This window comes from Molossus molossus, unplaced genomic scaffold, assembly GCF_014108415.1.
Source record: "Molossus molossus isolate mMolMol1 unplaced genomic scaffold, mMolMol1.p scaffold_m16_p_4, whole genome shotgun sequence".
In the NCBI taxonomy this organism is placed as follows: Eukaryota; Metazoa; Chordata; class Mammalia; order Chiroptera; family Molossidae; genus Molossus; species Molossus molossus.
In genome coordinates, this window is record NW_023425377.1 from 47,547,849 (window position 1) to 47,563,405 (window position 15,557).

General features: G+C 45.3%; 1 protein-coding gene across 13 annotated transcripts in view; it reads left to right on the forward strand.

Annotated features, from left to right (window-relative positions):
* The first annotated feature begins 215 nt into the window (after positions 1–215).
* The window catches only part of NSD1 (nuclear receptor binding SET domain protein 1), a 185,577-nt gene continuing 170,235 nt past the window's right edge, over positions 216–15,557 (forward strand). For 3 of the 13 annotated variants that reach the window (XM_036239598.1, XM_036239599.1, XM_036239597.1), the window contains exons 1-2: positions 2,333–2,346; positions 3,087–3,176. Coding sequence is in view for 9 of the 13 variants with exons in the window: in XM_036239591.1 (XP_036095484.1) it covers positions 2,250–3,176 (927 nt within the window). In the remaining 4 variants the exon portion in view is untranslated. Of the gene's footprint in view, positions 295–909; positions 1,091–1,524; positions 1,673–2,232; positions 3,177–15,557 lie in introns of those variants that run through there. The other 10 variants (XM_036239602.1, XM_036239595.1, XM_036239603.1 and 7 more) reach the window with 9 other exon arrangements.

Genomic DNA, 15,557 nt, shown 5'->3' on the forward strand with positions numbered 1-15,557 from the left:
CGCAGGGCCGAGTCCCTGGCCTGTCTGCGTAGCACTACGGCGGCTGCTTGCGGCGCCCGGGACGAGCCAGCCCCCTGCCTCGCGGGCGTCGGGCCTGCGGCAGGAGGGAGCCCTGGGGCTGCTCAGGCTTGGCTCGGGGAGGCAGACCCGAGCTGCTGCCTCCATTTTGTTTCCTGCTCAGCTTGGTCCGTAGTAGTGGTGGTGTGGGTTTGGGGTGCGGCCGGGCACGGGGTTCACCTGCGGCCGCGCCTGCTCGGGGCCTGAGGCCTCGAAGACCCCAGCCCTAGCCCCCAGGTGAGCCCTGCGGAAGGAGGGGGGGGTTGCTTTGGCCTCGGGCCCAGCCGAGCGGACTGAGGGCAGGTGCCCAGTGGATGGGGAGCCCGGGCTATAACCTAAGATGGAGGCCGGGACTGACGCGGGCCGGAGCAGGGCTGGCGGGGCTGTCAGACAGGCCTCAACCTGGCCTGGTGCCTCCGGGGTTGGGGCTCGTTATGGGTAGGGTGTTGAAGCTGTGTAGAGCTTGGGGCCAGCTCAGCGCCCCGAGGTAGGTGAGGGGACCGAAGTACCACCCACGACGCCCGCAGGCCCGACTCTCCGGGGAGGCGCGCGAGGCTCCTGGGGAGCCCGCCTCAGGCCCCGCCCGAGCAGCCGGGCCGGCCCGTAGGCCCGGGCAGCGAGCGGTCGCGCAGGAGGAGGGGAGGGGGCGGCAGCGGCGGCTCCGCTGATTGGACGGTGCGCTTGCGAGCCCGACTTCACCCGCCCTGAACCCCGAAGAGTGAGGCGAGGGTGCGCGCGCGCGGTGGGGGCAGGGGTGCGCGCGCACTCTGGGCCCTAGCCGCACGCGGGCGGGCGCGAGGCGCTCTGTCGCACGCGCCGCCGCGGGGGCGCGCGCGGTGGGGGTGTGAGGAGGAGGTGGCGGCGGACTAGGCCGGGGCAGGTCGCGCTCGCTGCCTTCTCCCCTGAAGAGAGACGCGGGGGGAGGGGGGTGCGGCGAGCGGCTCCGCTCTCTCCCTACCGCTCTGCTCGCGCCCCAGTGTAATGAGGGTCACCCCCCTCCCCCCAGCCGGCCCGGGAGGGGGCGCGGGGCACGGTAACTAGTGTACTGGGGTGGGCGGTGGGCAGGCGCGAGGAGGAGGGAGGAGGCGGCCAGGCGGGGAAGATGGTGGTGGTGGTGGTGGTGTTGGTGGTGAGGTGAGGGGCGCGGGGGAGGGCTGGGCGCGGCGGGGAGTTGGTGGCCGGCGGCGCTGCAGCCGCGGGCCCCCTCCCCCTCTATCACTACCAGCCGGGCTCAGGCCTACCCCGCCGGGCTGCCGCGAACTTCCTCCCGGCACGGCCCGTGCCCCGCCGGCCTCTCGCGCGCACCTCGGCCTCTGCCTCCCCTCAGGTAGCCGGCTGGGGGGCGCGGGTTCCGCTGCCCTCCCGCAGTAAACTTTGCTTGCTGGTGAATATTGATGAGTGCGATCGGCTCGGCCAGGAGGTGCTACCGCGGCTGCGGGAAGGAGCGCGGCCCGGGCAGGCGGCGTCGGCGTCGGCAGCAGCCATGTTTGTCAAGCTATAGCAGCAGCCGCTGCTTCCCTGACTTGGCTTCACCGGCTGCCTCCGTTTCTCCCCCTGCGGCGTCCCAACCTCTGGGACCTGCGGCCGTGGACCGAGCTGGCCTGCAGTCAGGAAGGCGAGCTTCGGGGTGCACCCGCTTCGGCCGACTGGCCTGCGGTGTGGGTACTGCCGCTTCAAAGGCTCCGGCGCCGGCTGGGCGCAGGGTACATCGCTATTGTGACCGCTGAGCCAAGCGAGCCAGGAAGGGGGGGGGGGTAACCTTTTTGTGCAGCGTCTGGGACCCCCCCCTCGAACCCCATGTCCCCCTCCCTTCGGGAAATCCGACCGCTAGATCCTGAGCGAGGGAGGGGGAAGACGATTCCTATTTGAGATTTGGGAATTTCTACTGCCAAAGGGATTTTAATTTTAGTTCAGCCCAACTGTCCACTAGTCTGCAGTGCAGGAAAAAGGGACAGGCTGTTTCCATGTGGCAATATCTGCCCAGCTCTGGGAAGATGGAGTTTGTGGAGGCTCACCGAGGCCATTTTTCCATCGTCAGCTGGGGAACTTTTCTACCCATGGAAGTGCAGCAGAAAGACGTTGAGGCCACTAGGCCTTGAGAAGTGGCTGCCATTTTGAAGATAAGAGTCGAATGACCTGTTAACTCAGGTTAATTACTGTGTTTTTGGATTCTAGGTTGATGCTTGCCCAGGATGGATCAGACCTGTGAACTACCTAGAAGAAATTGTCTGCTGCCCTTTTCAAATCCAGCCAATTTAGATGCCCCTGAAGACAAGGACAGCCCTTTCGGTAATGGTCAATCCAATTTTTCTGAGCCACTTAATGTGTGTACTATGCAGTTATCGACTGCCAGTGGAACATCCCAAAATGCTTATGGACAAGATTCTCCATCTTGTTACATTCCACTGCGGAGACTACAGGATTTGGCCTCCATGATCAATGTAGAGTATTTAAATGGGTCTGCTGATGGATCAGAATCCTTTCAAGACCCTGAAAAAAGTGATTCAAGAGCTCAGTCGCCAATTGTTTGCACTTCTTTGAGTCCTGGTGGTCCAACAGCACTTGCTATGAAACAGGAGCCCTCTTGTATTAACTCCCCTGAACTCCAGGTAAAAGTAACAAAGACTGTCAAGAATGGCTTTCTGCATTTTGAGAATTTTACTTGTGTGGACGATGCAGATATAGATTCTGAAATGGACCCAGAACAGCCAGTCACAGAGGATGAGAGTATAGAGGAGATCTTTGAGGAAACTCAGACCAATGCCACCTGCAATTATGAGCCTAAATCAGAGAATGGTGTAGACGTGGCCATGGGAAGTGAACAAGACAGCACACCAGAGAGTAGACACGGTGCAGTCAAATCGCCATTCTTGCCATTAGCTCCTCAAACTGAAACACAGAAAAATAAGCAAAGACATGAAGTGGACGGCAGCAATGAAAAAGCAGCCCTTCTCCCAGCCCCCTTTTCACTAGGAGATACAAACATTACCATAGAAGAGCAATTAAACTCAATAAATTTATCTTTTCAGGATGATCCAGACTCCAGTACCAGTACATTAGGAAACATGCTAGAATTACCTGGAACTTCATCATCATCTACTTCCCAGGAATTGCCATTTGTAAGCAGTTTTTGGTACAAATTAAATATATACATTAATGTATATATACAGGCAACTTAAAGGGAAACATAACTAATTGGTTTTTGGTTGCTTATCAGTTCACAGCCTAAAGGCAATTGCTAATGATAAGCTTTTTGGGGAAATTTTACTTTGATTTTTAAATTTATCTCTGTTGTATGAGTTTGGTTCTTTTTAGATTTTCCCAATTAACTCTCCTTTGAGGACTGACTAACAGTTAAACTTTTAAGGGCATTTGATTTAGTTCAGATTTAATTTTTCAAGATGGAGGTGTACATTTATTTAGCTTTATTTTTTAAGTGGGCTTTGGCTTGCTAGTGTTGTGAGTTACAGGTGAACCAATTAACTACCTGGAGTCCTGTTTCCACATAGGGCATGGCTTATATTCTTCGTTAATGGGGTGACTGGTGCTGCAGTTTGAAGTGCATTTTGTGCACAAATTGAAAGTAGCTAAGATGAGTTGGACTTCTTGGACATCAGTCAAACTGTCCCCCTAACAAATGTCTCTGAAATACTATGTCAAGATTTAACTGGAATTTTATGGTGTGTGGTGATTGTTTTGAGTGCATTAAGTAATTCACTTTACCATGTAGTCCTGCTGTTCTTTAAAGTTACAAAAGGAGAATGTGGGTGTGTCGCTTTTGTTTCTATTGATTTGTATCTCAAATATGTTCTAGTACTTCTTGATTTCTTAGCTTGGCAGTTATAGATTTAAAAATTTTGTTTTGGAAGTTATCTTGAGTCTGTATTGTCCTGGATTTTTGTGTTGGCAACCTGTCGACAGCTCAGACAAATCCTTTTTCTTGGGTTCACATTGACATTTATTTATATATGTGTGTGTGTGTGTGTATATACAAAAATATGTATATACATACACACACACAAATACATACATAGAGGGTGGGGCAAAAGTAGTTTTACAGTTGTGAGTTCCAAAACACAGTTTATTCTTGTTGTTTATTATTTTCTATATGAACAACTGTAAACATACTTTTGCCCAGCCCTGTGTATAGTTTTGCTTTTGTATTTACATAAAAACCTAGATTTAATGATGGAGATAGATGTTTCTCTAGAAGCATACAAATTGAAGTAGCAATCTCATCTTTGGTTCTCATCAAAGAGATGCCAGTGGAGTATTGGTTCTATTAAAACCAGTTAAAAATATTGGAGCCTATAGGCAACGTGTTATGCATCTAAAATGGAAATTAGCAAACTTGTATAAATGTAGGAACCTTTACAGGCAGAAAATCTAAATTGCTCAAAGGCTTCTTAATTCTTTTTTTTTTAAATTCATTGATTTTAGAGAGAGAAAGGAAGGGGAGGAGAGGGGAGAAAGATAGAGAGAAAAACAATGATTTGTTGTTTATGCATTCATTGGTTGATTCTTGTATGTGCCCTGACCAGGGAATGAATCCGAAACCTTGGTGTTTTGGGACAACTCTCTAACCAGCTGGGCTACCCAGCCAGGGGTTTAATTTTCTTTGAGGCCTTTGATTCAGGGTTGTGGTTGAAATCTATTGCCTTTGATATTTTTTTAACTGAGGATTTTAAAAAGTGAAGTCAGCCCTGGTTGGTTTGCTAAGTGGTTAGAGTATCAGCCTGTGGACCAGAGTCACGGGTTCGATTCCAGTCAAGGGCACATACCTTGGTTTTGGTTCAGTCTTTGGCCTTGGTCAGGGTGGTGCTGGAGGCAACCAGTTGATGTCTCTCTCACTTCAATGTCTCTCTTCTCCCACTCTATCTGAAGATAAATGTAAAAATATCCTCGGGTGAGGATTAAAAAAAAAGGTGAAATCAATCTCAGAATGCAAATTTAGCTGAACAGTATACCTTAGGAAAGGTGTAATGAAAAATTATGTATAGCTACACACTATTGATTTATTTGGACTATTCACAGTTGATTCATTGGTGCAGCTGGTATAGTGCAATTACTCTGTTAGGTCCTGAGGTCAGGACTGGAAATTTTAGATAATCCTTAGGAAACGCTGTCTGTTTTTTTATCCTCTCTGCAATATTGTGATAGAATAAGATTCTCTTGGTAAAAGTAAGAGTAGTTATTAGGATTGTAAATCCATGTCTGTGTTTTTTTTTTGCATATAGTGATGTGAAGTGATTGTTATTAGAGATAATAATCCTGACCTGGTGCTTTTATATTTAATTGGGTTGATCTTTTCTAATACCTGCCAGTGTACATATACTGTGTACATAAACAACTTTGTACATTGTAGGTGCTGGATAAAAAATGTGTGTGTGTATTTTTTGTTGTTGTTAATCCTCACCTGAGGATTGTTAAAAAAAATTTATCATCATTGTTGAAAGTATTACAGATGTCCCTCTGGTTGCCTCCCGCTTGTGCCCTGAACAGGGCTGGGTGTCAAACCTGCAACCCACGTAATGTGCTCTTGACCTGGAATTGAACCTGATACCCTTCAATGTGTGGGCTAATGCTCTAACCACTGAACACACCAACCAAGGATGAATTAAATCTTTTATTTATTTAAAAAATATTTTTACTGATTTTTTTTGTTTGTTTGTTTTTGTTAGAGAGAGAGAGGAAGGGAAACATTAATGTGAGAGAGACATCGATTGGCTGCCTTCTGCACACCCCCTACTGGAGATGGAGCCCACAAACTGGGCTTGTGCCCTGACTGGGAATTGAACCAGGACCTCTCAACACCATAGGACGACAAAGCTCAATCCACTGAGCCGCATTGGCTGGGCTGGATAAAATCTTTTTTTTTTTAATCACCTGAGGATATTTTTCCATTTTTTGTTCAGGTAGAGTAGGAGGGAGAGAGAGGAACAGAGAGAGAGAGAGAAACATCGATATGAAAGGGCCACATTGAGTGGCTGCCACCTGCATGACCAACCAGGTCCGGGGACAAACCGTAACCGAGGTATGCACCCTTAGCGGGAACCGAACCCGGGTCTCTCTGGACCACAGGCTGACATTCTAACCTCTGAGCCAAACCGGCCAGGGCAAAATCTTTTTTTTTTTTTTTAATCTTCACCCGAGGACATTTTTTGTTCAGATAGAGCGGGAGGGAGAGAGAGGAAGAGAGAGAGAGAGAAACATCGATGCGAAGGGACACATCGAGTGGCTGCCACCCGCATGACCAACCAGGGCCGGGGACAAACTGCAACCGAGGTACGTGCCCTTAGCGGGAACCGAACCTGGGTCTCTCTGTACCGCAGGCCGACGCTCCAACCGCTGAGCCAAACCGGCCAGGGCGAGGATATTTTTTTTTCTATAAAATCTTTAAAATAACTTATTTAATTATTGATTTTAGAGAGAGGAAGGAGGGGAAGAAACATTGATTTGTTGTTCCACTTATTTATGCTTTCATTGGTTGATTCTTGTATGTGTCCTGATGGGGGATTGAACCCGCAACCCTGACATATGGTGATGATGCTCTAACCAACTGAGCTTCCTGGACAGGGCTTGGATAAAATCTTGAAGGAAGGTTGGTTCCTAGAGCTGCATTTTTAAAGAGGCAATTCTTTAGTTTATTAAGTGCTTTGGTCTTTATTCTTTCATTGGGTCTTCATAGCCTTTTATTAAAAAATAGATGTCATAGAAGACATAGGTTAACCAAACCCCGGGACTCTCTGGTCTGTGGGCAGATGCTCTAATTGCTGAGCCAAACTGGCCAGGGCAGAATGATAAATTATTACTCTTTTTACTCTTTTATTGATTTTAGAGAGAGAGGAAGGAGAGAGAGAGAAACATCGATAAGAGAGAACATCTACTGGCCGCCTCCTGCTTGCCCCACACTGGGGATTGGGCACACAACCTGGGCATGTGTCCTCACCGGGAATTGAACTGGCGACCTCTTGGTGCATGGGCCGACGCTCAACCACTGAGCCACAATGGCCAGGCTGTTTTATTGGTTTTAGAAAGAGAAAGAGAAATGATTGGTTGTCTCCCATGTCTGGATGGGATTGAACCTGAAACCTAGGTATGTGCTTTGGCTAGGTTTCGAACCTGCAACCTTTTTGGTGCCCAGGATGATGCTCCAGTTAGCTGAGCCATCCAGTCAGGGGCATAACACTCTTTTGAACCTCCTGCCCTGTTATCATCCTTGTCACTTGTTTACTGGTTGACCTAGATCATATTTTCTTTGCCTGTAATTGGAGTAGTTCTTTTATTTGAGTTGATTTTAGATATAGGGAGAGAAAGAGAAACATTGATGTGAGAGAGAAACATTGATAGGCTTGTGTCTCGTATACATCCCGACTGGGGATGGAACATGCAACCTAGGTTTGTGCCCTGACCAGGAATCACTCTCACAACCTTTTGGTGTAGAGGACAGTGTTGCAATCAACTGAGTCATACTGGCCAGGCAAAGAAATTCTTTATTAATTATTACTATTATTATTTTTAAGTTGTTTTAGAGAGATGAAGAGGGGGACAAACAGAAAGAGATAGAAAGAGAGAAACATCAATTTGTTGTTCTACTTATTTATTATTGGTTGATTCTCTGTATGTGCCCAGACAGGGGATTGAACCCCCCCAACCTTGGCATATCAGGATGACACACTAACCAGCTGAGCTACCCAGCCTAGACTCTTCTTTATTATTTACATCGACTTTAAGAAACATCATCTTTTTGCTATATTTGTTTGTAGTTTTACATTGTAATTGATTTGCCCTGAAATACTAGTTACTGCTTCATTAGGTGGAGATAGACACTATATTGCCCGTTGGATGGATGTTTGAAAAGAGGCTTCTTTTTTGCCATTTAAAAATAGGTGTTTTAACAATATTTGCCTTGTATCAATCTTGGGAATACAGAAAATAATCATAAACCACTCCCTGTACTAAGTTTTGTGCTATCGATGTTTAAGTGGTTAAGGAAGATGAACGTAGAGATATCAAATCTAGAACAGTCAAAGCTTTAAGGAAGAAATGGAACTGAATTGGCTTCATCTGGGCTTGGTTGGGTTTGGTATAGAAGGGTACTTGGATGTGGTGAATTAAATGAGCGTAGTATTTTTGGAGGAACTTATTGGATATTGGTTGGGTAGGTTGGGGGTAGTTGGGTAATAAGGCATAGAAATCCACACTGCTGGGAGCCAGCTAAGGATTTTAGTTGAGGTTTATGAAATCTGTGTTTGGAAAACTGGCTGGGGATCATAGAGGCAAGGTTAGGATGTAGGAGTCTATTATGATAGTAATTAATTAAAACTTTTTATTATTTTTTTCTTTATTGATTTTAGAGAGAGAGAGATAGAAACATTGATGAGAGCCCAACTGGTGTGGCTCAGTGGCTGAGCATCAACTCATGCACCAAGAGGTTGCTGGTTCGATTCCCGGTCAGAGCACCTGCCCAGATTGTGGGCCCAATCCCCAGTGGAGGGCATGCAGGAGGCAGCCAGTTGATGTTCTCTCTCATTGATGTTTCTATCTCTCTCTCCCTCTCCCTTCCTCACTCTTTAAAAACAACAACAATAGCCCTGGCTGGTTTGGCTCAGCGGTTAGAGCATTGGCCTGCAGTCCAGAGAGACCTGGGTTCGGCTCCCGCTAGGGGTGCGTACCTCAGTTGCGGATGGAGTTTGTCCCCGGCCCTGGTTGGTTGTGCGAGTGGCAGCCACTCGATGTGTCCCTTTCATGTCGATGTTTCTCTCTCTCTCTCTCTCTCTCTCCCTCCCACTCTATCTGAACAAAAAATGGAAAAGTGTCCTTGGGTGAGGATTAAAAAAAAAAGAAAGAAACATTGATGAGAGAGAACATTGATTGGCTACCTCCTGCATGTCCCTCACTGGGGATTTGGCCCATAACCTAGGCATGTGCCCTGACCGGGAATCAAACTGGTGACCTCTTGGTACATGGGTTGACGCTCCACAACTGAGCCAAACCGGCTGGGCAATTTTTTTATTGATTGATTGACTGATTTTTAGAGACAGACAGACAGACAGAGACAGTCATTGATCTGTTCCATTTTTTTCATACATTCACTGGTTGATTCTTCTTCTTTTTTTTAAAGCAACACGTTTTTTTTTTATTTATCCTCACCCTAGGACATTTTCCCATTTTTTTGTTCAGGTAGAGTGAGAGGGAGAGATTGGAGCAGAGAGAGAGAGAGAGAGAAACATCGATGTGAAAGGAACACATCGAGTGGCTGCCACCCGCACAGCCGATCAGGGCCGGGGACAAACTGCAACCGAGGTACATGCCCTTAGCGGGAACCGAACCCGGGTCTCTCAGGACCGCAGGCCGACGCTCTAACCGCTGAGCCAAACCGGCCAGGGCGGTTGATTCTTTTTTATGCCTTGTCTGGCAATCAAACCTGCAACCTTGGCATATCAGGACAATGCTCTAACCAACTCAGCTAACTTAACCATGACCACAATAGTAGTTAAAACTTAAGACTTGAGCAGAGTCAGTAATAGAAAGAATGCATAAATCCACTAAGATTATTTCAAAGGGGGAAATTGACAGCCCTTTTGGGATTGCCTACATTGGTAAAAAAGGTTAGCCTGGATTTAAGGAATGAAGGAGAGGTATGGGTGCAGATGATGTCCAAGACTTGTCATGTTGGTGCCTGAGCCAAAAAAGATTCCTTAGGGTTCTCTCTTAATTATCCTAGCAATTTTCTATTCCCTCCCTTCTCTCTGAGAAGAAAATGAAACCTATCTCCACACTTCTCAGGTTCTGCTCTCTCTCTGACTCTCCTTGCTGGAGGACTTTGTTTTATTCATTACTCTTTCCCTCTGGGATCTTTGTTTTCTCTGTCTCCACTACATCACTTTTTATGCCTAAAAACAGGATACCACCCTATTCTTTGTGTATGTGTCGATGCTCAACCACTGAGACACACCAGGCAGGCTCCATCCTATTCTAAAGGAACCTTCTGTCCTGTAACCCTCTAATTATCTTTCCCCATTAATGGTGAATTTCTTGGAAGAGTTTTCTACTTTAGTTACCTGTCCTTAAAACTCTCTGGATTGGCTTCTGTATCCTCCACTGTACTGAAGCTGTTTTTTCATAAGTCACAAATGATACATACTTATCCTACTAGATTTGCAGCATTTTCACCACCACTCTAACCAGTTCTTTTTTAACTGCTTGCTCTTGTCTTCCTTAATTCTCTGCAGTGTCATCCACTTTTCATTGATTTCACTTTGCTGCTACTGTGTTGTGAAAACTCTCGACTTGACTTCTGAGCTTCAGACCAAGAAATCTAATTGCCAACCAAGCTGCTTTTTTATTGTCAAACATGTATTTTTTTCTGTGTTAATGATGGCATCATCCTCCAGCCTTGGAGTCACTTATTCATTAGATGATCAAAACACATTTGAGTGCCTCCACCTTGGTAGGCATTGCTCGTATAAAAGAAAGGAAAGACTTAGTCTGTGTTTTTAAGGAACTTTATGTGGGGAAGAGAAGTATACAATGGCAATACAGAATACTTAGTGGTCATAGATGCAGTACAATGGGAGTGTGGAGGAAGGTGGTGTTTTTTTTTAATCCTCACCCGAGGATATTTTTCTATTTTATCTTCAGATAGAGTGGGAGGGAGGGAGAGAGATGGAGTGGGAGGGAGGAAGAGAGATAGAGTGGGAGGGAGAGGAGACATCAACATGAGAGAGACACAGCGATTGGTTGCCTCTCGTAGGACCCCGACTGGAGCTGGGGACCAACGAAACAGGTACGTGCCCTTGACCAGAATCAAACCTGCAACTCTGGTCCGCAGGCCTATGCTCTAACCATTGTGCTAAACCGTCCAGTGCAGGAAGGTATTCTTAGAGTAATCAGGAAGAACTTCACAGAGGGTAATATGTAATTTGAGCAGAGGCATGCCCATGTGTAACAGGGAATAGTATATGCAAGTGTCAAGAAATTCTTGGATAGGAATCTGGGAGGAGTGCGTTGTCAGGAGATCAAGTATAAAGATAGGCTTTGTATGCCATACTATAGAGTTGCATTTGTATTTTATTTATAAATTATACATATTCCTTTAGTCTTTTTATTTTTATTTTATTTTATTTATTTTTTATCCTCACCCAAGGACAGTTTTACATTTATCTTCAGATAGAGCAGGAGGGAGAGAGAGAGAAACATCGATGTGAGAGAGACACATTGACTGGTTGCCATCCGCATGACCCCAGCTGGGGCCGGGGACCAACAGTAACTGAGGTACACGCCCTTAGCGGGAACCGAACCGGTGACTCTCTGGTCCAGACCAATGCTCTAACCGCTGAGCCAAACTGGCTAGGGCCAGTCTCTTTATTTCTTCATTCTCATTCTACTAGGCATATTTATAGTTTATCTCTGCAGTCTGTCTTTATTATACATAGTCACCTTTGACCTCTGAAATGAGAAATACTAGGTCTCTGGTTAAAGATTTATCTTCAGTACCTTACTTCTCTCCCCATTTGCCTACCAAATAAAACTGAAACTCAATGTCATCTTTGACAGGACCCCCATCCTGATCATTCCAAATCTCATGCTATACCCAGGGCATACTGCGTGAAGCCAAACTGAATGTTAGTGCTGCCTTGCCTATACACTGTCCCCTCGATCATGCCTTTATCTTCCTGGTTTGATTCATCTTTGCGTCTTAACAGTGTGTAGCATGGTGGCTTCTTTGTATTAGACACTCAAATATTTATTGAGTAAAAGAATGAATGGTGCTATTACAGAAATACAAGTATGAGAGGGAAGTAAGTTTTAGGTTAGGAAGATGAGTGGAATCTCAGCTCTTATCCTCAATGTACCAAATATTTTAATTTTTTAAAAACTTATCTTTAATGTTGAATGTATTACATATGTCCCCCATTTTTCCCCCATTGATCTCCTCCCTCCCCCCCCTTTCCCACACTATTGTCTGTGTCCATTGGTTATGCAAATATGCATAAGTTCTTTGGTTTATCTCTTCCTGTCCCCACTCTCTCCCTTTCCTTTGAGGTTCCTCAGTCTAACAACCAATTTGTATGTCTTGTTTTGTTTTTTTTATCCTCACCCGAGAACATTTTTTCATTTTTTGTTCAGATAGAGTGGGAGGGAGAGAGAGAAACATCGATGTGAAAGGGACACATTGAGTGGTTGCCACCCGCGTGACCCAACCAGGACTGCAGACAAACTGCAACTGAGGTACATGCCCTTAGTGTGAACCGAACCCGGGTCTCTCTGAACCGCAGGCTGACGCGCTAACCGCTGAGCCAAACTGGCCAGGGCTATTGTTTTTTTTATCCTCACCCGAGAACATTTTTTCATTTTTTGTTCAGATAGAGTTGGAGGGAGAGAAGGGAGAGAAAGGAAGAGAGAGAAACATCGATGTGAAAGGGACACATTGAGTGGCTGCCACCCACACGACCTAACCAGGGCCAGGGACAAACTGCAACCAAGGTACGTGCCCCTAGCAGGAACCGAACCCTGGTCTCTCAGGACCACAGGCCGACACTAACTGCTGAGCTAAACCGGCCAGGGCCCAATTTGTATTTCTTAATTCCTTTACCTTTTTCACCTATCCCTCAAGCCCCGTCTCATCTAGCAACCTACAAAAAGTTCTCTGTATGTATGACTCTGTTTCTGTTCTGCTTGTTCATTTTGTTTGTAGATTCAATTGTTGTTAGAATGTATTTATTACCATTTTATTTTTATTTAAACAAATTTAATACATCTTTAATCTGGAGAGCATTTTCAAGGTCACGCTCCAAATCAAGGTCACTGTACTGAGCTTATCAAAGTACTAGCTTAAGGGAGAGGGAGAATTATTTCTTGGACAAGTAATTTTAGGCAAATCTTTATTTACATTTTTATTCAGTTACTGCATTTTCTTTCTTTCCCTCCTCCTTCTAGTCTCCATTTATGAACCTATAAGAAAGTCTGCAAATGGAGCTCTAAGCATATCACTGCAGTGAGTCCTTCTAGAGGCAAGCTTTGAAGAAAGAAGGACTAAAAGGCAAGGACAAGAGACCAGGCATTTTCAATGTCAGAGATAATCTCTTAGTGCTTCTAACGCATCTATCCCAAAGGTCCCACATTAGGTGCTGTATATATTGCTGAAATTCTAATGTTCTGTTTCTTTAAATGAAATAGACTTTGTAAGTTGCTCTAACATAGACTTTCATACTTTCTCCCTCTCTGTCTCTGTCTCTCTCTCTTTTCTTTTTTTTGGTATGTGCCCCTAGCAGGAACCAAACCCGGGACTCTAGTCCACAGGCCGACGCTCCAACCACTGAGCCAAACCGGCCAGGGCATCTCTTTCTCTTTTCTAAAATACGTGCAACATATACGCAAACAAATATTCATTGTTTTCCTTTAATTTTTCTCACAAGCACTAATGTGATTATTGATGGTTTCTTCCTGACTTGAATATTTTACATGTATATTTATGGAACAAAAGATATCAGCTTGGTGCACCTAAGAAAAATAACTTTATCTTTTTTATTTTTTTATCCTCACCCGAGGACATTTTTCCATTTTTTTTTGTTCAGGTAGAGTGAGAGGGAGAGAGAGGAACACAGAGAGAGAGAGAAACATCGATGTGAAAGGAACACATCGAGTGGCTGCCACCCGCACAACCGACCAGGGCCAGGGACAAACTGCAACCGAGGTACGTGCCCTTAGCGGGAACCGAACCCGGGTCTCTCAGGACCGCAGGCCGACGCTCTAACCGCTGAGCCAAACCAACCAGGGCTAACTTTATCTTTTATACTAAATTTTTGGACAAAATTCAGTAACAGCGATTGCCATATTGTAGTCATGATGACTGAGGATATGTCAGTGTTTTCAGAGTATGAGCTTCCATTCTTTCCATTACTTTGATACTTTATTCCAGTATCAAAGTGACTAATGAGGCCCTAAGATTAAAGGGGAAATGAACTCTAAGAATACAGAAATAGCTGATGGGAAGAGATTTACTCCTGAGAATTTTAATGCTTATTAGAATTGGGAGCTTTCAGACTTCTCAACAACATAGAAATAAAACTGAGCATCTGAAAAGACAACCCTGAAATAATGAAAAGATCATGCAGCAGTGCAATTGAATTGATTTTGAGGTCTTATCTCAGTACAAGCAATTGGCTTTAGGGTGAAGGAAACTGGAGGACCAGAACAAACAATAGAATCAGAGAGATGGTGATTTTAGCAGGCCAATAAGAAACAAAGCACTACCTCTTCAATTAAATGGTTTGCCCATAACACACAGTATGTGGCACATAGAAGATCAGGGTAAAAGGAACAGTAGGTAGAAAGAAAATGAGAGAAATAAAATTATTTATGGCTTGGGAATTCATATGTAATCAATAACAGCAGAACAAGGTTCAGTAAATAGTGATTTGGGATTTGGGTTGGTTCACCAAGAATTATTGAATGTCTTATTAAAGTCTGGTGGCAAAACATACAAACTAAAAAGCCTCTGTTGTACCCAGTGGAAAAGTAAGTATACATTTGGAGATATAATCTATACTTACAGATTTTTTTCCATCTTTCTAAATAAGATTCTTCCACTATTCTGAAAGCACAGAATGCCATTTTCAAGGATGTGTGGCAAGAGTTAAAAAGTAAAGATGAGCCCTGGCCGGTTTGGCTCAGCGGTTAGAGCGTCGGCCTGCAGTCCAGAGAGACCCATGTTCGGTTCCCGCTAAGGGCACGTACCTCGGTTGCAGTTTGTCCCCGGCCCTGGTTGGGTTGTGCGAGTGGCGACCACTAGATGTGTCCCTTTCATGTCGGTGTTTCTCTTTCTCTCTGTCTCTTCCTCTCTCCCTCCCACTCTATCTGAACAAAAAGTGAAAAAATGTCCTCGGGTGAGGGAAAAAAAAAAAAGTAAAGATGAGTTTTGAATTATCACTGGCACATTAAAATTATGTGCCCTTTTTTAAAAAATATTTTTCTTTATTGATTTGAGAGAGAGAGGAAGGGGGGGGAGAGAGAGAGAAAAACATCAATGAGAGAGAACATCGATAGGCCGCCTCCTGCATGCCCCCCACTGGGGATCAGGCCCACAACCTGGGCCTGTGCCCTGTCCGGGAATCAAATTGGCAACCTTTTGGTGCGTGGGTCAATGCTCAACCACTGAGCCACACTGGCTGGGCAAATTATGTGCCTTTTCAAAAAGGTAATAGGTTGAGAGGGTATCGAGTTATCTCCGCTGGAATAAATGGCAGCCATTCTTTTTGTAATTTGTGGGCAAATTTGTATCTGTCTTGATGTGTCTATATCTTATATCAGCAACTCTATAGTAGCCTGGCTTATTTCCTCTTGTCTCACAATATTCCAGACTCCCCTGCAAAGGGTGAGTGGACAGACGCTGCTCCCCTGGCAAGCATGGTTTGATTTTCCCTTTTCTTCTACAACACTTGTCTGCTAGTTCCACTTCCTCAGTGCTCCTCTTCCTGAACAGAAATCTAGGATTC